Raw genomic sequence first — 24,931 nt, 5'->3', positions numbered from 1 at the left:
TCAGAAAAAATAAGTAAAATGATTAAAAGTGCTTATATCTGGGGAGCAGGAATTGGGAGTATGTAGAAGGAAGTAGACACCTACTGGTTTCTGTGTAACACTGTTTGACTTCTTAAATTTTACACATTTATCCCCTTTATAAAAACTAGAAAAATTGTTTTAAAAGATAAAGGGAAAGGACACTATCAAGAAAGAGAAAAGACAACCCACAGAAGGAAAGAAAATATTTATAAATCGTATACCTGATAATGGGCTAGTATCTAGAATGTATAAAGAACTTCTACAATTCAAATAAAAAACTAATTTAAAAATAGGCAAAGGATTTGAATAGACATTTCTCAAAAGAAGACAAACAAATGGCTATTAAGGCCATGAAAAGATGCTCAACATAATTTGCCATCTGGGAAATACAAATTTAAATTTCAGTGAGGTACCACTTCATCCCAATAGTATGGCTACAGTCAAAAAAAAAAAAGACAGTCAATAACATGTGTAAGATGTGGAAAAATGGAAACTCTTATACATTGTTGGTGGGAATGTAAAATCCTGCAGCTGCTTTGGAAAAGTTTAGCAGTTGTTCCAAAAATTAAACATAGAGTTATCTATCATATGACCCAGCAATTCCATGCCTACGTATACAACCAAGATGAAAACATATGTTCATATAAAAACTTGTACATGACTGTGCATACTAGCATTATACAAAACAGTCAAAAAGTAGAAATAACCCAAATGTCTACCAACTCATGAATGGATAAATAAAACGTGGTGTATCTATATTGTTATAGCTTGAATTGTGTGTCCCCTCAAAAGACATGTTTAAGTCTTAATCCTCAGTACATGTAAATGTGACCTTAGTTTGGAAGTAGGGTCTTCACAGCTATAACTGAGTTAAAGTGAATCATTAGAGTAGGCCCTAATCCAATATGACTAGTACCCTTCAAAGAAGAGGATAATGCCAGGTGAAGAAAGAAACACAAAGGTGTAAGACCACCATGCGAAGATGAAGGCAGAGATTGGAGTGATGCAACAGCAAGCCAAGGAACACTAAGGATTGATGGCCACCATCAGACTTTAGGAAGAAGTAAAGATTCTGCCCAGAGTTTCAGAGGGAGCATGGCTCTGCTGTCACCTTGATTTCAGACTTCTAGCCTCCAGAACTGTGAGACAATAAATTTCTGTTGTTTTAAGCCACCCAATTTGTGGTAATTTGTTAGAGCAGCCATAGGAAACTAATACAGATTTTACTACTGGGAAGTGGGATGCTGCTGTAACAAACATCTAAAAATGTGAAATTGGCTTTGGAATTGAGTAATGTGTAGAGACTGGAAAAATTTTGAGATGTTTGATAGTAAAAGCCGAGATTGTCTTGAAAAGATTGCTGGAGAAATAGGGACATTAAAGGTGGTAGAACATCATAGAAACCCAGGGAGTTTAATATTACAAGAGCGGTGGAAGAGATTGCATGGGATTAAGAAAAAAGTGAGAAGTAAGTAAGCCTAATCGTTTTACATGCTATTCAGGGAAAAAACAAAGTGATTCCATTAGTACAACAACCAGTATCCCTACTTTAAGAATTAGTATTAAGAAAAAGAAAATGTCATCATTACTGCCTTAGAGCTAATATCACCTTGGAGTTAATAAACTTTCATTAAAATGTAGACAGCTAGGTCACAGACTGTCTTCTCTTACTAATTTACTTATATTGATTGGACAAATTCTGGCAGTATATATGGAAAGTCAAATTACTTAGCCTTTTTGCCTCAATTTTCTTGAATAATGGGCTAATTTTAAGGGTGGATGATATAATTTCTGTACTAGGTTTCACTTTAGCTGGTTAGTACTTATTTGTCTCTTCTAAGTCTGGGTTATATGCCCCTCTTGAGTACATCCACAGCAGTGGGCACTTACTACAATTACTTGCTGTGTCCTCTACTTCCTGAAAGGCTTCTCGGTCATCTTTGTATCTTCCACACGGCACAGGTGTCTTCTACACATGGCAGTTCTCACCAAAAGTGTTTTTGGAATGAATTCTATTTAATTTCATTTGTATTCAAGTTTTCCAAGCAACTTCCCACTTCGAGGATGGTCCATATGATATTTCTTCTTCATAGAATACTCTTTTCTCTATTCTCCTAGCTAGGTTCTAACAAAACTTCAGGTCTCAACTTATACTTTTATGAGGGATTTTTTTGTTTTGTTTTTTTTGGCATCCCTCCGCACAGGTTAAATCCGAGTTATGTGCTCATAAAACACACTGTATTTTCAACAGAAATATATATCAGGGAACTTCCCTAGTGGTGCAGTGGTTAAGAATCCACCTGCCAATGTAGGGGACATGGGTTCGAGCCCTGGTCCAGGAAGATCCCACATGCCACGGAGCAACTATACCCGCACGCCAAAACTACTGAAGCCGGCGCGCTCTAGAGCCCGTGCTCCGCAACAAGAGAAGCCACTGCAATGAGAAGCCCGCGCACCGCAACGAAGAGTAGCCCCCGCTCGCCACAACTAGAGAAACCCCGCGTGCAGCAACGAAGACCCAACGCAGCCAAAAATAAAGAAAATAAAAGATAAATAAATTAAAAAAAAAAAAGAAATATGGATCAATGGAACAGGATAGAAAGCCCAGAGATAAACCCACATACTTATGGTCAACTAATCTATGACAAAGGAGGCAAGGATATACAATGGAGAAAACACAGTCTCTTCAACAAGTGGTGCTGGGAAAACTGGACAGCTACATGTAAAAGAATGAAATTAGAACACTACCTAACACCATACACAAAAATAAACTCAAAATGGATTAAAGACCTAAATGTAAGACCAGACAGTATAAAACTCTTAGAGGAAAACATAGGCAGAACACTCTTTGACATAAATCACAGCAAGGTCTTTTTTGATCCACCTCCTAGAGTAATGCAAATAAAAACAAAAATGAACAAATGGGACCTAATGAAACTTTAAAGCTTTTGCACAGCAAAGGAAACCATAAACAAGACAAAAAGACAACCCTCAGAATGGGAGAAAATATTTGCAGATGAAGCAACTGACAAAGGATTAATCTCCAAAATTTACAAGCAGCTCATGCAGCTCAATATCAAAAAAACAAACAACACAATCCAAAAATGGGCAGAAGACCTAAATAGACATTTCTCCAAAGAAGACATACAGATGGCCAAGAAGCACATGAAAAGCTGCTCAACATCACTAATTATTAGAGAAATGCAAATCAAAACTACAGTGAGGTATCACCTCACACCAGTTAGAATGGGCATCATCAGAAAATCTACAAACAACAAATGCTGGAGAGGGTGTGGAGAAAAGGGAACCCTCTTGCACTGTTGGTGGGAATGTAAATTGATACAGCCACTATGGAGAACAGTATGGAGGTTCCTTAAAATACTAAAAATAGAATTACCATATGACCCAGCAATCCCACTACTGGGCATATACCCAGAGAAAACCATAATTCAAAAAGACACATGCACCCCAGTGTTCATTCCAGCACTATTTACAATAGCCAGGTCATGGAAGCAACCTAAGTGTCCACTGACAGATGAATGGATAAAGAAGATGTGGTACATATATACAATGGAATATTACTCAACCATAAAAAGGAACGAAATTGGGTCATTTGTAGAGACACAGATGGACCTAGAGACTGTCTTACAGAGTGAAGTAAGTCAGAAAGAGAAAAACAAATATCGTATATTAACGCATATATGTGGAATCTAGAAAAATGGTACAGATGAACTGGTTTGCAGGGCAGAAATAGAGACACAGATGTAGAGAACAAACGTATGGACACCAAGGGGGGAAAGTGGGGGGGGTTCGGGGGGAGATGAACTGGGAGATTGGGATTGACATGTATACACTAATATGTATAAAATATATAACCCAAAGAACCTGCTGTATAAAAAAAAAAACAAACTCTATTTTCAATTCAAAGCACTTACTACACTTGTAATTAAGTAATTGTTTAAACTCTCCATACCTGCCAGATTTCTGTATGAAGTTATTGTTGCTTCCACTATGCCTAGACAGTATAGGCTAAATGCTGGCTGTTAGGTGCTACTAATAACTATTATGGACACTCAGTAAGTGTTTTGAATGAATAACCGTTTACAATTCTGTTTCTCTTGGTCCTATGACATATATTGAAATGTACTAAGCACAGAGTTCAGTAGTACACGAGGCACTCTTGGTGGCTCCCTGTTATTGACCAACCATTATAAGCACTGCTTTTCCTCACTAGACTATAGCAGGCCGTTTCCCCTTTTTCATATCTCAACCAGTGACAGGGACTGGTCTCAGCCGGCCATGCTGATAATACTTAAAGTTAGGGATGGCTGGTCCCAGAGAATTGTACACTGGCCAGGAATGCGCATCAGTTTGACAAGAAATGAATCCGAGACAAGGTCCTCGGGGATGTGACCCACGACCCCGGCGGGGCCATCACTTCCCAAGCTCGTTCACAACACTCAGGAATCACAGGTTTCTGCTCTGTCTCGCTAAGTGCTACTTTTGGCAAACGGTTTTGTCTGGAATCGGTTTCCTTGGTTCCTAGACGTCTGTGCACCGTCTGGTTAACTGACGAAACCTTTCACCTCATCGGATGGTTTCAGCGCAGGACTGACTTTGGGGTCTCGTACAATTCCCAAGGATGTGAAATGGGGCCCTCACACAAACACTCGGTGTGGAGATGGCAAGGCGGCAGAACTCAAGTCGCCGGCATGCATCACGGACAAACATTCCGTACCCAGTAGACGAAGAAGCAGGACCACCTGTGTCGCCCTCTCTCCTCCGCACCTGCACAAACCTTCCACTGCCCTGCAGGGTCGGTCTCCGGCTCCTCAGCTGTAAAGGCCACATACTCCGTGGAGGGTCCTGAACCCCAGCTACAGAGATTCCAGTCTACGTTCGCAAGGCCGCGCTCTTACCCTCCCCGCCGGCATCGTACCCAACCCCTCCCCGGACCCAGTCACCTTGGCCGCCAGACCCATGGCTCTCCTCACAGCTCCGGCTACTTCTCCAGCGGTCAAGCCGCCCCGCCTCTCGGCAACCAGTCACCGCCTGGTGTGGACGGTCCAACACCCCGTAGCCACGTTCTTAACGAGCCGCAACCAATCACCACGCAGTAGCTCCTTCGTAGCCCCGCCCCCCGTGAAGGGACAGGCGAGAGGTGTTTGCTAAGCCGGTACCCTCTGGGAAAACCGCGAGGAGCAGCCGAGCTCAATTACAGCCGAGAGGGGAACGGAAATCACCTGGACGCCATGTTAGTTAGGGGCAGAGGCACTTCCGGCCATTTCTGAGGCAACCGCCGGTGGCTGAGTGTGGATTGACACTTAATTGATGGCTTCGGCACCTTTATGTCCTTTCCTCCTGTTTGGGGGTTGGGGTTATCTGTTAAGGAACCATTATTTTAACGTTTCCGGGTTGCAAATGTGTCCTTGCAAAAGTGCATAAATAAGAGCCAAGCCCTAACAACTATAGTAGGCGTTGACTGGAACGCTGACTCCCAAAAGCGCTATTGGTACATTATCCCACTTCATTCTTCTAGAAGGTGAGGTTGAGTTACTTGCTCAAGACCACACGATTAGCAAATGGAGGTCTGGGATACAAATGCCTATGATTAACCTGAAAGCTCAGTCTTACCCTCTACTCATCCTGCCTACTCAACTTGCCCTACTCCTTGGTTTTGCTGGTCAAGAAGTTGGAAACAGATAGTTTATTAGCAGCATCATGATCATAAACAGTCATAAAGCATTTAAGTACATTTAACTTATGACCTTGCAAGCATCAAGAAAAAAATCTCAACCTGGCTCCCATCGCATAATCATGGTTTGTCTTCCCTACCCACCCCTCAGGTTAACTTTTAGGTAAAATGGACTTTTTATTAGGAATGAAAGATTTAGACCAATGGATATCCAAGACCCTTTTCCTTCTCTGTGATTTATGTCATTTTAAAGAATACTGCAAGTCAACATGAGAATAGCAAGATAATAGTCGACTTTTTAAAAATTAAAATGCATTGGATTTGCAAAAGAACGTTTAACATAAGCAATTAAACCAAATATACTGGATACTGTCTTTTATCCAGGAAACAATAAATTAGATGATCTTGTGACATTGTATAGTAGTGCCTTCTGATTGCTAATGAATGATTCAAAGATGCCTATTTTCATTTTCAGTTTAGAATCACAGCCCAATCTCCTGAACATTCATAATTTATTTTTATAATTTCTGGCTAACTAGGGTACTGTATTCAGTTAACCAAAGCCACTTATCTGCCAACCTTTCAAAGTATAGTTTCCATAGTGCCCCAAAATCAATTCAGTCCTGAAGCTTCTCTTCTCTTGGGTAAATATGTATGGTTCCTTGAGCTGTTCCATAAAAGAGGTGACTATTCTGGTTGTTCTGGGAATATGTCTTGGTCTGTTGGCATCTCAAAGTGTGGGACCCAGAACTGAACAGGAAATTCCTACATGTTCATCACATAAGGTCATGGAGTATGTGGTAGGCTGACTAATGGCTTACAAAACATGTCCCTATTTAAATCCTAGGAACTTTTGAATATATTATTACCATTTATGACAAAAGGGGCTTTGTAGATGTGATTAAGGATTTTAAGATGGGAAGATTATCCTGGGTTGTCTGATGGGCCCAATGTAAACACAGGATCTTTCTCTTTTTAAGATTTATTTATTATTTATTTATTTATATTTATTTTTGGCTGCGTCGGGTCTTAGTTGTGGCACCCGGGATCTTCGTTGAGGCATGCGGGATCTTTCGTTACAGCACGCGGGCTTCTCTCTAGTTGTGGCGTGTGGTTTTCCTCTTCTCTAGTTGTGGCACTCAGGCTCCAGGGCGGGTGGGCTCTGTAGTTGTGGCGCACAGGATCCAGAACAAGTGGGCTCTGTAGTTTGCGGCATGCGGGCTCTCTAGTTGAGGTGCTTGAGCTCAGTAGTTGTGGCACGCCGGCCTAGCTGCCTCGCAGCATGTGGGATCCTAGTTCCCCGATCAGGGATCGAACCCGCATCCCCTGCATTGGAAGGCGGACTCTTTACCACTGGACCACCAGGGAAGTCCCAACACAAGGATCTTTATAAGTGGAAGAAGGAAGCAGAGTCAGGGAGAGGTTTGCAGATGCTCTTCTGTGGTCTTTGAAGATGGAGGAAGGGCCAGAAGCCCAGGGACGCAGGTGGCCTCTAGAAGACAGAAAAGGCAAGGGAACCGTTCTCCCCTAGAGCCTTTAGAAGGAATGCAGCCCTGCTGACACCATGATTTTAGCCCAGTGGAACCCAATTTGGACTTCTGACTTCCAGAATGTCATCTGCTTGTGGCCCCTTCCATCTTCTAAGTCAACAGTGGAGCATCTTCCGTCTTTGACTCTCACCCCTGCTTCCATCATCATATCTCCTTGTCTGAGTCTCACTCTCCCGTATTCCTCTTTCATTTAAAGGGGTCCATGTGATTACACTGGGCCCACCTGGATAATTGCGGAATCTCCCCACCTGAAGACCCTTAACTTAACCATATCTGCTCATCCCCTTTACCATGTAAAGTAACATATTCACAGGCTCCAGGGATTAGGAGATGGAAATCTTCTGCCTATCATACCCACTTTGGGTGAAGCTGGTCAATAAGGATGAAATGGAAGGAAATGAAGTAGGAGAAGCAGCCGTGGGCCTGATCACTTAAGAGCTTATAAGCCAAGTTTAGGATTTTATATTTAATTCTATGATGAAATGCCTTACCATCAGGAGAGTGACATCGTGATTTACATTTTATAAAAATCATCTTCGCTACTGTATAGCAAATGGACTATAGTAGAAGCAGATAGGCAAACTAGGAGGCTCTTGAAGTACTCCAGGCAAGATATGATAGAGACTTGGATTAGGGTGGTGGAGTAGAGGAGGTGAGAAGTGATTAGATTCATATGTGTTGAAAATCCACAAAGAAGAGTTGATGATTGCAAGCCTTCTGGCTTGTGCAATTTGGTGAATGACATTATAGTAGATGTAAAATGCTGCAGGAAGAGGTTTTTAGATTGTTTGTTGCGAGGGAGTAAAAATAAATTTGAAGTGCCTGTTAGACATCCTACTGAAGGTGGTGAGTAGGCAGAACTATGTATCATACACCAATCTGGAATTAAGGGGTCGGGAGATAAATACTGGAGTCATTACTCTGTAGATAGCAAAGTCTCTTAGTGAAAGATGACCATATTATTTACTACCCAACCCAGTATATATTCATTTTTTAATTTTGACAACTTCAGTCTTACAGAAAAGTTGCAAGAATGATAGATAGAATTTGCAAATACCTTTCACTCAGTTTCCCCTACTGTTAACATTTTACTACAGTTGCTTTATCCTTTTCTTTTTTGGGGATCTCTTTACTGTTTGAAAGTGAGTTGCAGACACAATACTGCTGTACTCCTAAACACTTCAGTAGGTTTTTTTCCTACAAAAAACACATTCTCTTACATCAGTGGTTCTCAAAGTGTAGTTCCCAGGCTAGCAGCAACTGCATCACCTGGAAACTGTTAGAAACCTAAATTATAGGGCCCCACCCCAGATCAACTGATTTTGATAATTTTGCTGTATGTATGTGGGGAAATTAACAAGACTTTCAAAACTATTTCCTAATTTGTATGCATTATTTAGATTTCACCAATTGTCTCAGGAATGTCTTTATACCAAAAGTACTAAATGGGACACTTTTGTGATTAAAGGGGACCACTATCAATAATTTTGCCAAGGCAAAGTGGTAAAGGTATAATTTTTCATAATAAGGACACTTGGAGATTAAGTGTTAGCTAGAGAAGAGGGCGAAGAATGGAATGCATTGAGAGGCCTGGAACAGAAGGCTCACTATGAAGGAGAAATAGCATCCAGAGAGGTAGGAGAGTGAAGGCTTTTGCTGAAAAGAGGGCATGGTCAACAGTGGCAAATGTTGCCAAGGGGTCAAGTATAATGAGAACTGGAATTGCCTATAGGATTTTGTAAGTGGAGGTCCTTAGTGACCTTGACAAGAGGCAAATGGTTTCAAGAAAGATAAAGTGGACACAATATATAGAAAACTCTTTTAAAAAGGAGCAAAGACATGGAGGGGTATGTGGGGTTAGGAAAGGTGGTGTTCTTTTAAGGTGGGGCATCTTGCATTATGCTGATTAATGCTGGGAATAATTCTTTGCAGAACAGTCTAGGGAGGTTTACAAACTACTGATGCCTGGGTCTCTCACCCCCAGAGAGTGATTTAACTGACCTGGGGTGTGGCCAAGTTCCCGGGGACTTTTTCCATGCTCCCCAAGTGATTTTTAACGTGCAGTCAAGGTTGCGAACCACTGCTAGAGAAAAAAAAACGGATGCAGGTGGGCTTACTTGCTGGAGCTAAGACCTATGTAGCTGACAAATTAAGTTATCATGGTGTCTCTGCCAGCAAAAACGGCCAGTACTGCTTAGGTTATCAAATCTTTTCAGTTACAGTATCCGATTTTTCCTACAAGCGTCCATAAGTTAAGTAAAGGGCTTACTGCAGTAACAACACTCCCCGAGAGACAAGAAAGAAAGAAAAACGACCTTGGTGCGGAACCCTCGGGCCTCCAATCAGGAACCGCCCTCCAGCTTAGTCGCGCCCAGCGATTCCCCTACAGCTGCCGCGCGCCCGCAGCAGCCCAGCGCACGTCGCCAGTGCGCACGCGCACGAGCTGCCGTGGCAAGAGAGCAGCGGTCCCCCAGCAGGCTTGGCCGCCAGCTCCCGCCCTCTGCCAGCTCCCACGGCTCCTCCCTCCTCCGGACCTTCTCCCCGGACGGCCGCGCGGGAGGGACGCCGAGATGGCAGATGAGATCGCTAAGGCTCAGGCCGCCCGGCCTGGTGGCGACACGATCTTCGGGAAGATCATTCGCAAGGAAATCCCAGCCAAAATCATTTATGAGGATGACCAGGTAGGCACCGGGCGCCGCCTCGCTCGTGGGCTGAGGCGGGGCAGCCGCCTGTGGACACGCGGGTTTCCCGTGGTGGGAAGGGAAGGGAAGGGAAGAGTCGGGGTGAGGGTGCGCCGCGGAGAAGGGGAGGCAGCGGGCCGCCTCGCGCGGCCTCTGCCTCGGGCCCGCAGCCAGCGGGCTGGGCCGCGGCCTCTCCGAGGCGGCCGGCCGGCGCGTGTCTGCGCTCCGGTTACGCGTTATCAGCCCGGAGCGCTGGCCAGGCCGCCGGGCGCCCGCAGGCCCGCGCTGCGGGGTCTGGGCGCTTGTTGTGGGCGCGCCGGGTCCTCGGCCTGAGCGCCCCCCTGCTCCCCGACTGCCTCGGACCTCTCCTGTGTCAGGAATCTGACAATCTCGCCCGCGCTCTGCCTGACAGGCAGAAACCCGATCGCACCCTGAACTCGGGCCCAATCTCCGCGATCTCCCGCGCACAGCCGGCCTGCCCGGGAGCTCCCGGGCGCCTGTCCCCGCCGCCTTAAGCTAGAGGGCCGGGGGCGAACGGCCTGGGGGCGGCACAGACGCGCTGGGCCTGGGCGAGGGCCGCTCGCCAACGCCACCCGGACCCACCCCCGCCGCCCATTCGCGGGCCTAGGACTCCTGAGATGAGAGTGGGCCTGCATCTAGGATTTGCTTTCCTTTGGCCCCTCCCGGGAAGAATGGTTCCTTTTATATTTTACAGGAAGCAATTTTATGCCAAGGGATTAAGAATGTCGTTTTTGTTGACTTCACTCTAGGTGAAACTGTTTTAGAAAGGCCGAGTTCATTTGACTTCGAGACATCTTGTATAAAATATTTAGTGGGCGGTTATGTTTATGGATCTCACATAAAGCTGGACAGGTTGGCTGATTTAGGTACAAGGTTTGTGAACTTTAATAAATTAGCTTTATGAAATATGGAATATAAGGAAACATTTTATGCTACTAGTAGCATTCTTAGATTCAGAACACCTAAGATTTAATTCCTCGAGGTGAATTTATTTAAATATCTTTATTTGACCGTTAGGGGAGTTCTTTTGTTGTAGGTAATGTGTATTTCTTTAAAAATATTTTAAGTTTCTTTTAATAAATGATCGTTGAAATACTGACTTGTGAGCCATCAAAGTTCCAAGGTGTAACAGCATGAAGCAATCTAAATGATACAGCATTTTTGTACAGAGTACCAAGTAGAATAACTCCTGAGACAGTTAAGCTGGGATAGGTTCTATTAAACAGCTTCCACCTTCAGTAGAGAACAAGAGATTCAAAACCATTCAAGTGGTATGTAATTTGTCTAAATGTTACTTATGCTATTCATTTCTACAAAAGAGAATAGATATATTAAGTAATTGAGTAAAGTTGGAAGAAATCGGTGTTGGTCAAATATCAGCAAATTTCTCATTACAAATGTGATCACCGCCATAAAGGGAAAAAAACCAAATTGCACAACCAGGGCTCCTGACCTAGGGAAGGTGGGGACGTGAATCAAAAGATTTCCTTTTAGTGGCGTTGGGAAATTTGGATAGCTGCATATAAATCAATTAAGTTAGAACACACCCTCACACCATGCACAAAAATAAACTCAAAATGGCTTAAATGGCTTATGTTTAAAGACTTAAACATAAGACATGACACCATAAAACTCCTAGAAGAGAACACAGGCAAAACATTCTCTGACATAAATTGTACCAATGCTTTCTTAGGTCATTCTCCCAAGGCAATAGAAATAAAAGCAAAAATAAACAAATGGGACCTAATCAAACTTACAGGCTTCAGGCTTTTGCACAGCAAAGGAAACCATAAAAAAACAAAACAAAACGAAAACCGAAAAGACAACCTACGGAATGGGAGAAAATATTTGCAAATGATATGACCCACAAGGGCTTAATTTCCAAAATATACAAACAGCTCATAAAACTCAACAACAAAAAAACAAACAACCCAATGGAAAAATGGGCAGAAGAGACATTTCTCCAAAGAAGACACACAGATGGCCACAGGCACATGAAAAGATGCTCAACATCACTAATTATTAGAGAAATGCAAATCGAAACTACAATGAGGTACCACCTCACACCGGTCAGAATGGCCATCGTTAAAAAGTCTACAGGGCTTCCCTGGTGGCACAGTGGTTGAGAATCTGCCTGCCAATGCAGGGAACACGGGTTCGAGCCCTGGTCTGGGAAGATCCCACATGCCGCGGAGCAACTAGGCCCATGAGCCACAATTACTGAGCCTGCACGTCTGGAGCCTGTGCTCCGCAACAAGAGAGGCCGCGATAATGAGAGGCCCGCACACCGCGATGAAGAGTGGCCCCCATTTGCCGCAACTAGAGAAAGCCCTCGCACAGAAACGAAGACCCAACACAGCCATAAATAAATAGATAAATAAATAAATAAATAAACCCAAAGTTTAAAAAAAAAAAAAAGGCTACAAATAAATGCTGGAGAGGGTGTGGAGAAAAGGGAACCTCCAACACTGTTGGTGGGAATGTAAATTGGTGCAGCCACTATGGAGAACAGTATGGACGTTCCTCAGAAAACTAAAAATAGAGTTACCATATGATCCAGCAATCTCACTCCTGGGCATATACCTGGACAAAACTATAATTCAAAAAGATACCATTAGACTGTAAGTTCCATGAAAAGGACCAGAGGACCACATGTATTGTGTCCAATTCTGATTTCCTAGCATTTATTACAGTGTTTCCCATGGGGTTAGTGTGAAAGAATGATAAGTTTAGGCTGTAAGATTATATATGAAAACCTTGATTTTTCCCCCCTCTTATTCCAGTGTCTTGCTTTCCATGACGTTTCCCCTCAAGCACCAACACATTTTCTGGTGATACCCAAGAAACATATATCCCAGATTTCTGCAGCAGAAGATGACGATGAAGGTGTAAGTACATTTACTAACATTAATTTTCTTGTTTTTTAAATTGGGAGACTAAATTTTGACTTTAAAGTGATGTCACATTTTCATTTTCCTGAGGGCATTACTGAGGAAAATCAGAAAATCATCAGGTGTTCAAGGCAATGTATAAGTAGTTTGATTTTTTAATGAGATATAACTGACATATAACATATTAGATTTAAGTATATAACATAATGATTTGACATATGTATATACTACAAAATGATCACAGTGGGACTTCCCTGGTGGTCCAGTGGGTAAGACTCTGCGCTCCCAATGCAGGGGGCCTGGGTTCAATCCCCAGTCAGGGAACTAGATCCCACATGCCTCAGCAAAGATCCCGAGTGCTGCAACCAAGACCTGGCGTAGCCAAATAAATAAATAAATTTTTTTTTTTCCAAAAAGAAAATGATCACAGTAAGTCTTGTTTACATCCATCACCACAAATTCTTTTTTTTTTGGATTTTAATTCCTTTATTCAAATGATCTCTGGGCTTAAATTTACAAAACAAATTTCATCTTTAGACTTTCATTTCTCCCTGAGAATTTGATAAAGAGAAAAGATGTATATTCAAATTAGATGTAGTTCCATGCTTTTAGTGTTTTTTTAATTAGAGAACCTTACTATTTTCATTGTCTTATGCAGAACCTCTGATATGCTATGTTGAGCAATGTAATTGGACATAGTTTGGCATGGAAAACAGGAAATTAATTTTCAGCCTTTGAAATGGAGTATCTTTAGTGTTGACTGATTAGTGTATTTTCTTACCCATTTCCTAGCCTTCTGGGGTCAAAACTACACTCCCACCAACAATCCCAGAATGATGCCCAAAAGAAGTCATCACCACAAATTCTTAAACAAAAAAGGGTTGTAAGCAAGGATTAGTTGGTGAGACTCATTTTTCCTTAAGTAAGAAATAGTGTTATCGTACAGGAGAGGGTTCATTGGCTCTTCTGTTAATGCCGTTAAAGAAAAATAATTACTTGATTTTGCTAGGAGGTACTGGCCTCAATTAAAATTTTTCCTGGTGCTCTTTGTAGTAGATTATATACTTGTTCATAAATACTATTTTATTTAGGGGTACATTATATTTCTGACCTCACTGATGTTGGGCCTGGTCGTATGACTTAACTTGGCCAATGAGTACAAACAGAAGTGATACATGTCTTTTGAATAGAAACTTTAAGAGCTAGCACCCAGTTTGCCATGTTCTCTCTTGCCTCTGCCACTGTGATCATACAGAGACTGTTCCATCAGCCTGGGTTTCAAAGTGAAAAAGATGTAGAATATAGAGCCTGGTCAACTTGTGATGAAGATGTAGTAAACACAAGAAATGTATGTTTGTTGTAAACCAGATCTGGGGGTGGTTTGTTAACCACAGCATAACCAATTCTATCCCAACTGATACACTCCCCCATAACAAGCAAGCAAGGTATCTTGCCTTATTAAGAAAATTTAAATACCACTTGGAATATGATTTAAAAATTGTTTTAATTGAGCAGATTTTTGTCTCTAATTCGTTTATTGAAATTAGTAATTAATAAATACCTAATCTTACTGGGTTTTTAATTGTAGATTATATATTAGGATTAAAAGTGTTTCCAAATATTTGCCCGAAGTCTGTTTCAGTTTGGCAGTTTTTTAATTTAATATTTCAACTTGGTAGTTTGTTACATGATGACAAGAAGTTGTAAATTACCATTGCTTAAGAAACTTTTATTTTTTTTTCCAGCTTCTTGGACATTTAATGATTGTTGGCAAGAAATGTGCTGCTGATCTGGGCCTGAAGAAGGGTTATCGAATGGTGGTGAATGAAGGTTCAGATGGGGGACAGTCTGTCTATCATGTTCATCTCCATGTTCTTGGAGGTCGGCAGATGAATTGGCCTCCTGGTTAAGTGTGTTGTAGGGATCATTTTCCCTTCTCTATGCAGTGATCAGATCTGCAAGTTCCAATATGCAAAACAATACTTTTTTTTGCCTGTGTATGGAGAGATTGCAGAAATAATTTAAAAAACCCATACGTAATAAAAGACATTGTTGCATGGTCTGAATTCTGTATTTGACTTATTTTAAAAAACATATTTGTTGGAATGTTTGAAGGTGGAGTTCATAATTTGGGAGGTTTTTGTTTTTTCTCCCCACGGAGGACTCAGCCTATGTACATGGCTATAATGGTGTGAGTGATCTTTGAAGACAAATTTAAAAATTTCATAAAATTAACTTTAGCTTTGAAATATCCTTTTAGGGTAAAATATTAGTCCAGGAGAAGATTTTCTAATCCAATTCTCTTATTTTCTAAGAACAAAGGAGTATGTGATGTGATTGATCCAGAAAATGACAGTTGTGGGTCTAGCAAAGATGCTTTTTGTCCAGGTCACGTGTTTCTCCTGGACTACTGGGGTAGTGTGGAAGGGATGAAAGTAGATTTGTCACAGAATCTTTGATGACCATGTGAAGCCATACAATGATGTTTCCTTGTTACCTAACGCTATTTATTATAAAGACTTGAAAATATATTATTTAGAATTAACTCTTCAAATTGAAAACTCATTGTTGTGAATGTGTATGTGCACACTAGCAAAAATTTTTAAGTTATGCATGACTCTGGCTATGTAGAGTTGGGGGGAAATCTCAGGGTTTGAGTTCTTATGTAGGCTGACAACAAAACTTTTTTTTTTTTTGGTCTTTGCCATGCACCCTAGCCTTTCTAAGTTTGTGCAGGGCAAACAGGTTTGCTTCTTTGCTTTCCTTCATGTAGGCACTTTCCAGCTTCTAAAATTTATTTAATACTTCTTGCCTGCTTTGTCTCTTCTCTCATTCTCTTTGTGTTTATGGGTTCCTTCCATTTTTAATCCCTAAGACCATTTTAGTAGACTTTGACACATTTTATTGCAAATTGTTTTTCTTCTGAATTTTTAATTTTATTAGTGACTTAAAAAATTTAGGGGGAGTGGATTAGGGAAATTGGCTGTATATGTCCTACAAGTGAGTTTTTTCCAACTGTCATTTTTTTACTTTGTTTATGGTGTTTGTTTAAAATATTTATATGGTTAATGTATCAATTTTTAATTTAGTTCATATTTTTAAGAGCCTTTCCCACCCTAGGAGGATTTATAAAAGAAATTATTCCCCTAATACTTTATGGCTTTACGTATTTTTATGCCTTTTTTATGAGGGAAGTTTTGGGGTGGGGGATGAGTTTTGGAGGGATTTGTGCCACTGTATAAAATGTAATAATGAGAGAAGCATTTGTATTATATATAAGAGGGTTGAGTCTAGTTCCTTAGGCATATTAACTTTCCCATTGATTTCATCAAACTAGTGCTAATAAATCAGGTAGATAACCGCTAAGTTGTCTTGCTGATTGTGTCCGACCTTTCTGCCTAAAATCGTTCTGAGACTCAATTTTCAGTGTGTGCAGGGGGGTGGGGGGTGGTGGGGGGGGTGAGTATCCCACACAGCACCAGGTAATTCTCCAGATACCAGCTGGGCGTCCTACAGTTCAATTCAATTCTAACACTACCCAGAGATAACATCAGATTCCACAGGTTAAGGGTTCAGCCCTACACGACTGCCATCCCCCTATCCCTCCAACTTCAGATGCCATTCACAAGCTCGGGTTGTTACCTGTACTTCTGACCAGCTGGCTATAAATCACAGGTTCTCAAGACTCTTCCTCGACTTCAATCAATTTGCTAGAGTGGCTCACAGAGCTCAAACATTTTACTAACTAGATCAGTGATTTATTATAAAAGGATATAATTCAGAAGCAGCCAGATAAGAGGTACATAGCACAAAGTATGGGGAAGGGCCGGGAGCTTCCATGCTTTCTTTCAGTGCACCACTCTTCCCAAATCTCCATGTATTCACCAACCTGGAATCTCTGAAAAATGCTCTTTTGGGTTTTATGGAGGCTTCACTGCCTAGGCACGATTGATTAAATCATTGGCCATTGGTAATGAATTCAACTTCCAGCCCTTTTCCCCCTCCCTGAGGTTGTTAGGTAGGGCTGAAAGTTCCAATCAAGGGGTTGATTCCCTTAGGTTACCTAAGGGTGGTCCAAAAGTCACCTCATTAACATAACAAAAGATACCTTTATCCCTCTTATCACTTAGGATAATTACAAGGGTTTTAGGAGCTCTGTGCCAGAAAGGGAGATGAAGACCAAATATGTATTTCTTACCATAAATCACAGTATCAAACTGCCTGAAACAGACTTGTGTCAGATATTCACCAAACCTCATGTGGTAGCCAGTTTCCAAGATAGCCCACAGACATCCTCTCCTAGCATCCACACCCTCGTGTAGTGGGTCACAAAGGGCTTGTGGCTTATATACCTTGTTCTCTTGGATTGCTCACTTTGGGGGAAGCCAGCTGCTATGGCCAAGGACACGCAAGCAGCCCAGTGGGAAAGCCTATGTTGGGAGGAACTGAGGCCTCCTGCCAGCAGCCAGCGTTAACATGTCAGCTATGAATAAACCACCCTGGAAGTAGATCCTCCAGCTCCAGTCAAGCCTTCAGATGACCGCAACCTCATGAGAGACTCCAAGGCAGAACCACCCGACTAATCTCCCAAATTCCTACCCCACAGAAATTAAGAGATAACAAAGGATTGTTTTAAGCCACTAAGTTTGGGGATAATTTGTTACATAGCAATAGATAACAAACATCCTCTTTTCCTTAGCATATAGCTAAACTACATTTCCCTGCACCCCTTCAGCTATGTGGGGGCATGTGCCTGTAGTCTGGTCAGTGAGATGTGTGAGGAACTGATGTATGCCATTTCAAGCCCCAGAAAAATCTCCCATGCTATCTATCCCCCATGCTTTCTTTTTTCCTTTGTCTTGGCAAAATGCAGAAAGGATCCAGCAGAGGACAATGAGCTGTTTGATGGAAGGAGCTTGAATCCCTGAATGAATGGGGCAGAGTTCTCATTATTCCTGACCCACATCAGAATTTGTTAAGCTGAAACAGGAGGGAAGGGGGCAGGGCACAACTTTTAAAAGAATGACATAGCCCGAGGACATGACATAAACTGATTAGAACCAATAGGTCCAAGAAGGCGGACAAGTCCACTAGACCTTAAGCCTCAGGATATGCTCATTGTAACACATCAGCAAGCTAAATGACACACTCACAGGTGCCATGACAGTTCCAAGGCTGACCATAAAGGTCAAAAAGTAGGTGCTGGCCTAATTTTTGGAAATCCCCACCCCTTCTCCAAAATAGCTGGAATACTCCTCCCACTCATTAGCCTATGAAATTACCCACCCCTATAAAAACTGACAACCCCATACCCTGAGGCCACTTTTGCCTTCTGAGATGGCCCACGCTCTGTCTGTGGAGTGTGTTTCTCTCTAAATAAATCCACTTCTTACCTATCACTTTGTCTCTCACTGAATTCTTTCTGTGACGAGACAACAAGAACCCAAGCTTCGGGCTTCCCTGGTGGCACAGTGGATAAGAATCTGCCTGCCAATGCAGGGGAAACAGGTTCGATTCCTGGTCCAGGAAGATCCCACATGCCGCGGAGCAACTAAGCCCATGCGCCACAATTACTGAGCCTGCACTCTAGAGCCTACGAGCCACAACTACTGAAGCCCACATGCCTAGAGCCCATGCTCCTCAACAAGAGAAGCCACCACAATGAGAAGCCCGCGCACCACAACGAAGAGTAGCCCCTGCTCGCCACAACTAGAGAAAGCCCGTGCGCAGCAACGAAGATCCAATGCAGCCCAAAATAAATAAATTAAAAAAAAAAAAAAAAGAACCCGAGCTTCATTAAGTCCTGAGACCAGGTGTGTGATCTCAGTTAAAAGACCCTGGGTTTGAGTCCCAATCCGGTTTTTGGCTGGGTTCTAGTCCTGGCCCATGGGCTCAAGTCCCAATCTGGGTTTTTGCTGGGTTCAAGTCCTGGCCTGTGGGTTCAAGCCCCAATCTGGATTTTGGCTGCGTTCAAGTCCCAATCTGAGTTACACGGTTTCAAAGCCACTGAGATTTCAGGGATTAGGAAACAGCAGCTAGGAATATTTACCATAATTAATACAAGGTCTATGATTCAGGAGTGGTGGAACTTACTTGTCTGCATAAGGTGGCTTGGGCTTTTAACTATCATAGCAGCCTATTTGATTGTTCTGCCCTTTGAATTACCTGGAGGGTGAGACTGCCAGGGTAAGCAGGGTTAGAACTTGGAGTTAACAGTTGGGTTCATAAGCAGAGTGTAAGCCAGTTTCTGTAGCACAGCTTGATAGAACTGAACTGAGAGGGAGGCTAAATGGGAAATGACTCCTACCATTAACATTAAATGTTGTAAGTTTAGACCAAAAGTGATAGATTCAGACCATTCAAGGGTCTTAATTTATCACTGAGATAATTTGCTTGAGTAAGCTACTAAGAAAATCAAAGTGGTCTTTATCCTTCATTTTAAAAAATGTTATTTTTCTCAATGTGATACACCGCATTAACAAATTAAGGAATGAAAACCATATGATCATTTCAATAGATGCAGAAAAAGCTTTTGAAAAAATTCAACACCCATTTATGATAAAAACTCTCCAGAAAATGGGCTTAGAGGGAACCTACATCAACATAATAAAGGCCATATATGACAAACCCACAGAAAGCATCATACCCAATAGTGAAAAACTGAAAGCATTTCCACTAAGATCAGGAACAAGACAAGGATGTTCACTCTCGCCACTCTTATTCAACATAGTTTTGGAAGTCCTAGCCACAGCAATCAGAGAAGAAAAAGAAATAAAAGGAATACAAATTGGAAAAGAAGAAGTAAAACTGTCACTATCTGCCAATGACATGATACTATACATAGAAAATCCTAAAGATGCCACCAGAAAACACTAGAACCAATCAATGAATTTGGTAAGGTTGCAGGATACAAAATTAATGCACAGAAATCTCTGGCATTCCTATACACCAAAAACAAAATATCAGAAAGAGAACTTAAGGGAACACTCCCATTTACTACTGCAACAAAAAGAATAAAATACGTAGGAATAAACCTGCCTAAGGAGAAGACTTGTACTCAGAAAACTATAAAACACTGATGAAAGAAATCAAAGATGACATAAACAGATGGAGAATTATACTATGTTCTTGGACTGGAAGAATCAATATTGTGAAAATGACTATACTACCCAAAGCAATCTACACATTCAATGCAATCCCTATCAAACTACCCATGGCATTCTTCACAGAATTAGAACAAAAAAATCTTACAATTCGTATGGAAACACAGAAGACCCCGAATAGCCAAAGCAATCTTGAGAAAGAAAAACAGAGCTGGAGGAATCAGGCTCCCAGACTTCAGACTATACTACAGAGCTACAGTAATCAATACAGTATGGTACTGGCACAAAAACAGAAATATAGATCAATGGAACAGGATAGAAAGCCCAGAGATAAACCCACACACATATGGTCACCTTATTTTTGATAAAGGAGGCAAGGATATACAATGGAGAAAAGACAGCCTCTTCAGTAAGTGCTGCTGGGAAAACTGGACAGCTACATGTAAAAGAATGAAATTAGAACACTCCCTAACACCATGCACAAAAATAAACTCCAAATGGATTAAGGACTTAAATGTAAGACCAGACACTATAAAACTTTTAAAGGAAAACATAGGAAAAACACTCTGACATAAATCACAGCAAGATCTTTTTTGACCCACCTCCTAGAGTAACAGAAATAAAAACAAAAATAAACAAATGGGACTTAAACTTAAAAGCTTTTGCACAGCAAAGGAAACCCTAAACAAGACAAAAAGACAACCCTCAGAATGGGAGAAAATATTTGCAAATGAAACAACAGACAAAGGATTAATCTCCTAAATATACAAACAGCTCATGGAGCTCAATATCAGAAAAACAAACAATCCAGTTAAAAAATGGGTGGAAGACCTAAATAGACATTTCACCAAGGAAGACATGCAGATGGCCAAGAGGCACATGAAGAGATGCTCAACATCACTAACTATTAGAGAAATGCAAATCAAAACTACAGTGAGGTATCACCTCACACCAGTCAGAATGGCCATCATCAAAAAATCTACAAACAATAAATGCTAGAGAGGGTGTGGAGAAAAGGGAACTCTCCTACACTGTTGGTGGGAATGTAAATTGATACAGCCACTATGGAGAACAGTATGGAGGTTCCTTAAAAAACCAAAAATAGAACTACCATATGACCCAGCAATCCCACTACTGGGCATATACCCTGAGAAAACCATAATTCAAAAAGAGTCATGTACCACAATGTTCACTGCAGCACTATTCACAACAGCCAGGACATGGAACTAACCTAAGTGTCTATCAATAGAGGAATGGATAAAGAAGATGTGGTACATATATATACAATGGAATATTACTTGGCCATAAAAAAAGAACAAAATAATTCCATTTGCAGCAACATGGATGGACCTAGAGATTGTCATACTGAGTGAAGTAAGTCAGACAGAGAAAGATAAATATCATATGACATCGCTTATATATGGAATATAAAAAAAGGCTACAAATGAACTTATCTACAAAACAATAATAGAGTTACAGATGTAAAATATAAACTTATGGTTACTGGGGGGTAAGGAGGGGGAGGGATAAATTGGAAGATTGGGATCGACACATACACACTATGATATACAGAATAGATAACTAATAAGGACCTACTGTATAGCACAGGGAACCCTACCCAATACTCTGTAATGGCCTATATGGGAAAAGAAACTAAAAAAGAGGGGATATATGTATATGTATAACTGATTCACTTTGCTCTACACCTGAAAGTAACACATTGTAAATCAATTATACTCCAATAAAAATTAAAAGAAAATAGTAGTGGGTGCCATTTTAATTCCAGGTAAAGCCCCTCTTTTTTTTTAAATTTTTAAATTTAATTTTATTTATTTTTTTATACAGCGGGTTCTTATTAGTCATCAGTTTTATCCCCATCAGTGTATACATGTCAAAGCTCCTTTCTTACTGCACTCATTTCTAGTGTCCTATTACACTGAGTACAACATATTTTTTCTACTCATATTATGACTTACAAAATAATAAGTAACTAAAATTTAAAAATTATGGCATGAGGGCTTCCCTGGTGGCGCAGTGGTTGAGAATCTGCCTGCCAATGCAGGGGACACGGGTTCGAGCCCTGGTCTGGGAAGATCCCACATGCCACGGAGCAACTAAGCCTGTGAGCCACAACTACTGAGCCTGCGCGTCTGGAGCCTGTGCTCCGCAGCGGGAGAGGCCGCGACAGTGAGAGGCCCATGCACCGCGATGAAGAGTGGCCCCTGCTCGCCGCAACTGGAGAAAGCCCTCGCACAGAAACGAAGACCCAACAACAGCCAAAAATAAATAAATAAAATTAAAAATTATGGCATGAATTTTAGTTAAAAAGAACAAAAAGCGGGGAGAGTGGCCCAGATGGCGGAGTAGGAAGACCCTGAGCTCACCTCCTCCCACAGGCACACCAAAATGACAGCTATTTACAGAGCAATTATTGATGAGAAAGACCTGGAGACTACCAGAAAAGATCTTCTGCAACTAAAGATATAAAGAAGGAACCACAGTGAAATGGGTAGGAGGGGCAGAAATGCAGTATAGTCAAAACTCATACATACAAAACTCATACTCTTATGACCCACAGATGGGAGCATAATTACAATTGCAGAGGTTCTCCCCAAAGAGCGAGAGGTCCACCCCACATTGGGCTCCCCAGCTTCGGGCCTGGGGGTCCTGCACCAGGAAGATAAGCCCCCAGAACGTTTGGCTTTGAAAGCCAGTGGTGCTTACTTTTGGAAGAGCCAAAGGGCTGTAGGAAATAGAGAGTCCACTCTTTAAGGGTACACACAAAATCTCACACGCTCCAAGACCCAGAGCAGAGGCAGTAATTTGAAAGGTGCCTGGGTCAGACCCACCTGCTGATCTTGGAGAGCCTCCCAGAGAGACAGGAAGCAACTGGAGCTCACTCTGGGGACACAGACACTGGTAGCAGCCATTGTGGGTAATGTGTTCTACCACGAGGACACTGGTGCTGACAAGTGCCATTTTGGAGTCCTCCTAGCTTATTAGTGCCGGGACCCAGCCCTGATCACCAGCATGTTGGCACAAGTACTGGGATGCCTGAGGCCAAGCAGTTAGCCAAGCAGGGGCACAGCCTCACCCACCAGCAGATTGGCTGCCTTAGGAACCCCTGAGCCCCCAGCTGCCCTGGTACCTGACCCTGCCCACCAGAGGGCCCAGGATCTGGTCTCACCCATCAGTGCGCCAGAACTAGCCTCGGAACCCCAAGGTCCAACAGCCAGTTGTTGAGACCTGGCTTTGCTCAGCAGTGGGCATAACACCAACTCTGGTACCCCCAGGGCCTTGCAGCCAGAGATCTTAGGACCCGACTCTACACACCAGTGGGCAGGCAATAGCTCCAGGACAGCCTGGGCCCAGACTCCACCTGCCAGAGGGTTGGCACCAGCCCTGGGACCCCCCAGGACCCTGCAGCCAGAGACCCCAGAACCTAGCCCTGCCCACTAACAGGCTATCAGCCCCAGGACCACTAAAGTACCACAATTTGCCATGTTAGAACCCAGCCTACCCAGCAGCAGGCCAGCACCAGCTTCATGACCCACAGGGCCCCACAGCCAGAGGCCTCAGGACCCAGCCCTTCTCACCAGTGGGTAGACACATGCCCCAGGACCACTGCAGTCCTGCACCTTGCTGTGTCAGGACACAGCCCACCTACAAGCACCCAGCACCAGCCCTGAGACCCTTGGGCCCTGGCCCTACCCACCAGCAGGACAAATCCAGCTCTGGGAAACCCTGGGGCCCTGAACCAGCTGCTCAAGATCTGGCCCCACATACCAGTGGCTGACACGAGCTTTGGTCCCCCAGGGCTCTGCAGCCAGAATCCCTGGGAACTGGCTCCACCCACCAGTGGGCCAGCACTAGCCCTGGGACCCCAAGGGCCCTGGCCCTGCCCTCCAGCAGGTTTACACCAGCTCTGAGACACCTTGGACCCCTCAGCCAGCCACCCTTGGGATTGAGCCCCACTCATCAGCGGGCCAACGCCAGCTTTGGGACACCCAGGACCCTGCAGCCAGCCATGTCAGGAACATGTCCTGCCAACCAGCAGGTGGACACTAGATCCAGGACCCTCAGCTGCACAACCACCCACTTTAAAGTGATGAAAGGAAAAACCTCCAATCAGGAATACTCTACCCAGCAAGGCTTTCATTCAGATTTGATGGAGAGATCAAAAGTTTTACAGACAAGCAAAAGCTAAAAGAGTTCAGCACCACCAAGCCAGCTTTACAAGAAATGTTAAAGGGCACTCACTAAGCAAAAAACAAAACAAAACAAAACAAAAAAACAGGCCACAACTAGAACATGAAAATTACAGAAGGAAAAATCTCATCGATAAAAGCAAATATACAATAAAGATAGTAAATCAACCATGTATAAAGCTAGTAGGAAGGTCAAAAGACAGAAGTAGTAAAATCATCTATATTCTGAATAAGTAGTCAAGTGGTACACAAAACAAAAAGATGCAAAATATGATGTCAAAAACAGTAAAGGTGGGGAGAGTAAAAATGCATGCTTGTTAAAATGTGTTCGGACTTAAGAGATCAGCAACTTAAAATAATCATACACTCACATATATTTCTATATATAAACCTTATGGTAAGTACAAACTAAAAATCTATATAGATACACAAAAAAGAAAGGATTCCAAACATAACACTAAAAATAGTCATCAAATCACAAGGGAAGAGAACAAAAGAAGAAGAAAGGAACAAAAAAGAAGTACAAAAATAACCCCCAAACAATTAACAGAGTGGCAATAAGTACAAAGCTAAATGTAAAGGAACTAAGTGCTCCAATCAAAAGATATAGAGTGGTTGAATGATACAAAAACAAGGCCCATATATATGCTCCTTACAAGAAACTCATTTCAGATCTAAAGACGTACACAGACTGGAAGTGAGAGATTGGGAAAAGGCTTTCCACGTAAATGGAAATGAAAAGAAAGCTGGGGTAGTGATAT

At 42.3% G+C, this 24,931-nt stretch overlaps 2 protein-coding genes across 3 annotated transcripts in view; one reads left to right on the top strand and one right to left on the bottom strand.

Moving 5' to 3' along the window:
• LYRM7 (LYR motif containing 7) overlaps positions 1-5,252 on the bottom strand; it is a 42,092-nt gene extending 36,840 nt beyond the window's left edge. The window contains exon 1 of one of the 2 annotated variants that reach the window (XM_068535808.1): positions 4,986-5,252. In XM_068535808.1, coding sequence (XP_068391909.1) covers positions 4,986-5,003 — 18 coding nt within the window. In that variant the 5' untranslated portion in view covers positions 5,004-5,252. The remainder of the gene's footprint in view (positions 1-4,985) is intronic. The other variant, XM_068535807.1, reaches the window with a different exon arrangement.
• Positions 5,253-9,730: 4,478 nt separating this feature from the next.
• On the top strand, positions 9,731-14,925 carry HINT1 (histidine triad nucleotide binding protein 1). Its single transcript, XM_068535809.1, has 3 exons — positions 9,731-9,947; positions 12,752-12,856; positions 14,605-14,925. Exons 1-3 carry the CDS (start codon positions 9,837-9,839, stop codon positions 14,767-14,769), a joined length of 381 nt encoding a protein of 126 aa, XP_068391910.1. The 5' UTR covers positions 9,731-9,836; the 3' UTR covers positions 14,770-14,925.
• Positions 14,926-24,931: the final 10,006 nt, after the last annotated feature.

The sequence above is a fragment of the Eschrichtius robustus genome, chromosome 2, assembly GCF_028021215.1.
Source record: "Eschrichtius robustus isolate mEscRob2 chromosome 2, mEscRob2.pri, whole genome shotgun sequence".
NCBI lineage: Eukaryota > Metazoa > Chordata > Mammalia > Artiodactyla > Eschrichtiidae > Eschrichtius > Eschrichtius robustus.
Note: the sequence above shows the minus strand (reverse complement) of the source record. Positions and strands in the feature narration are given on the sequence as shown.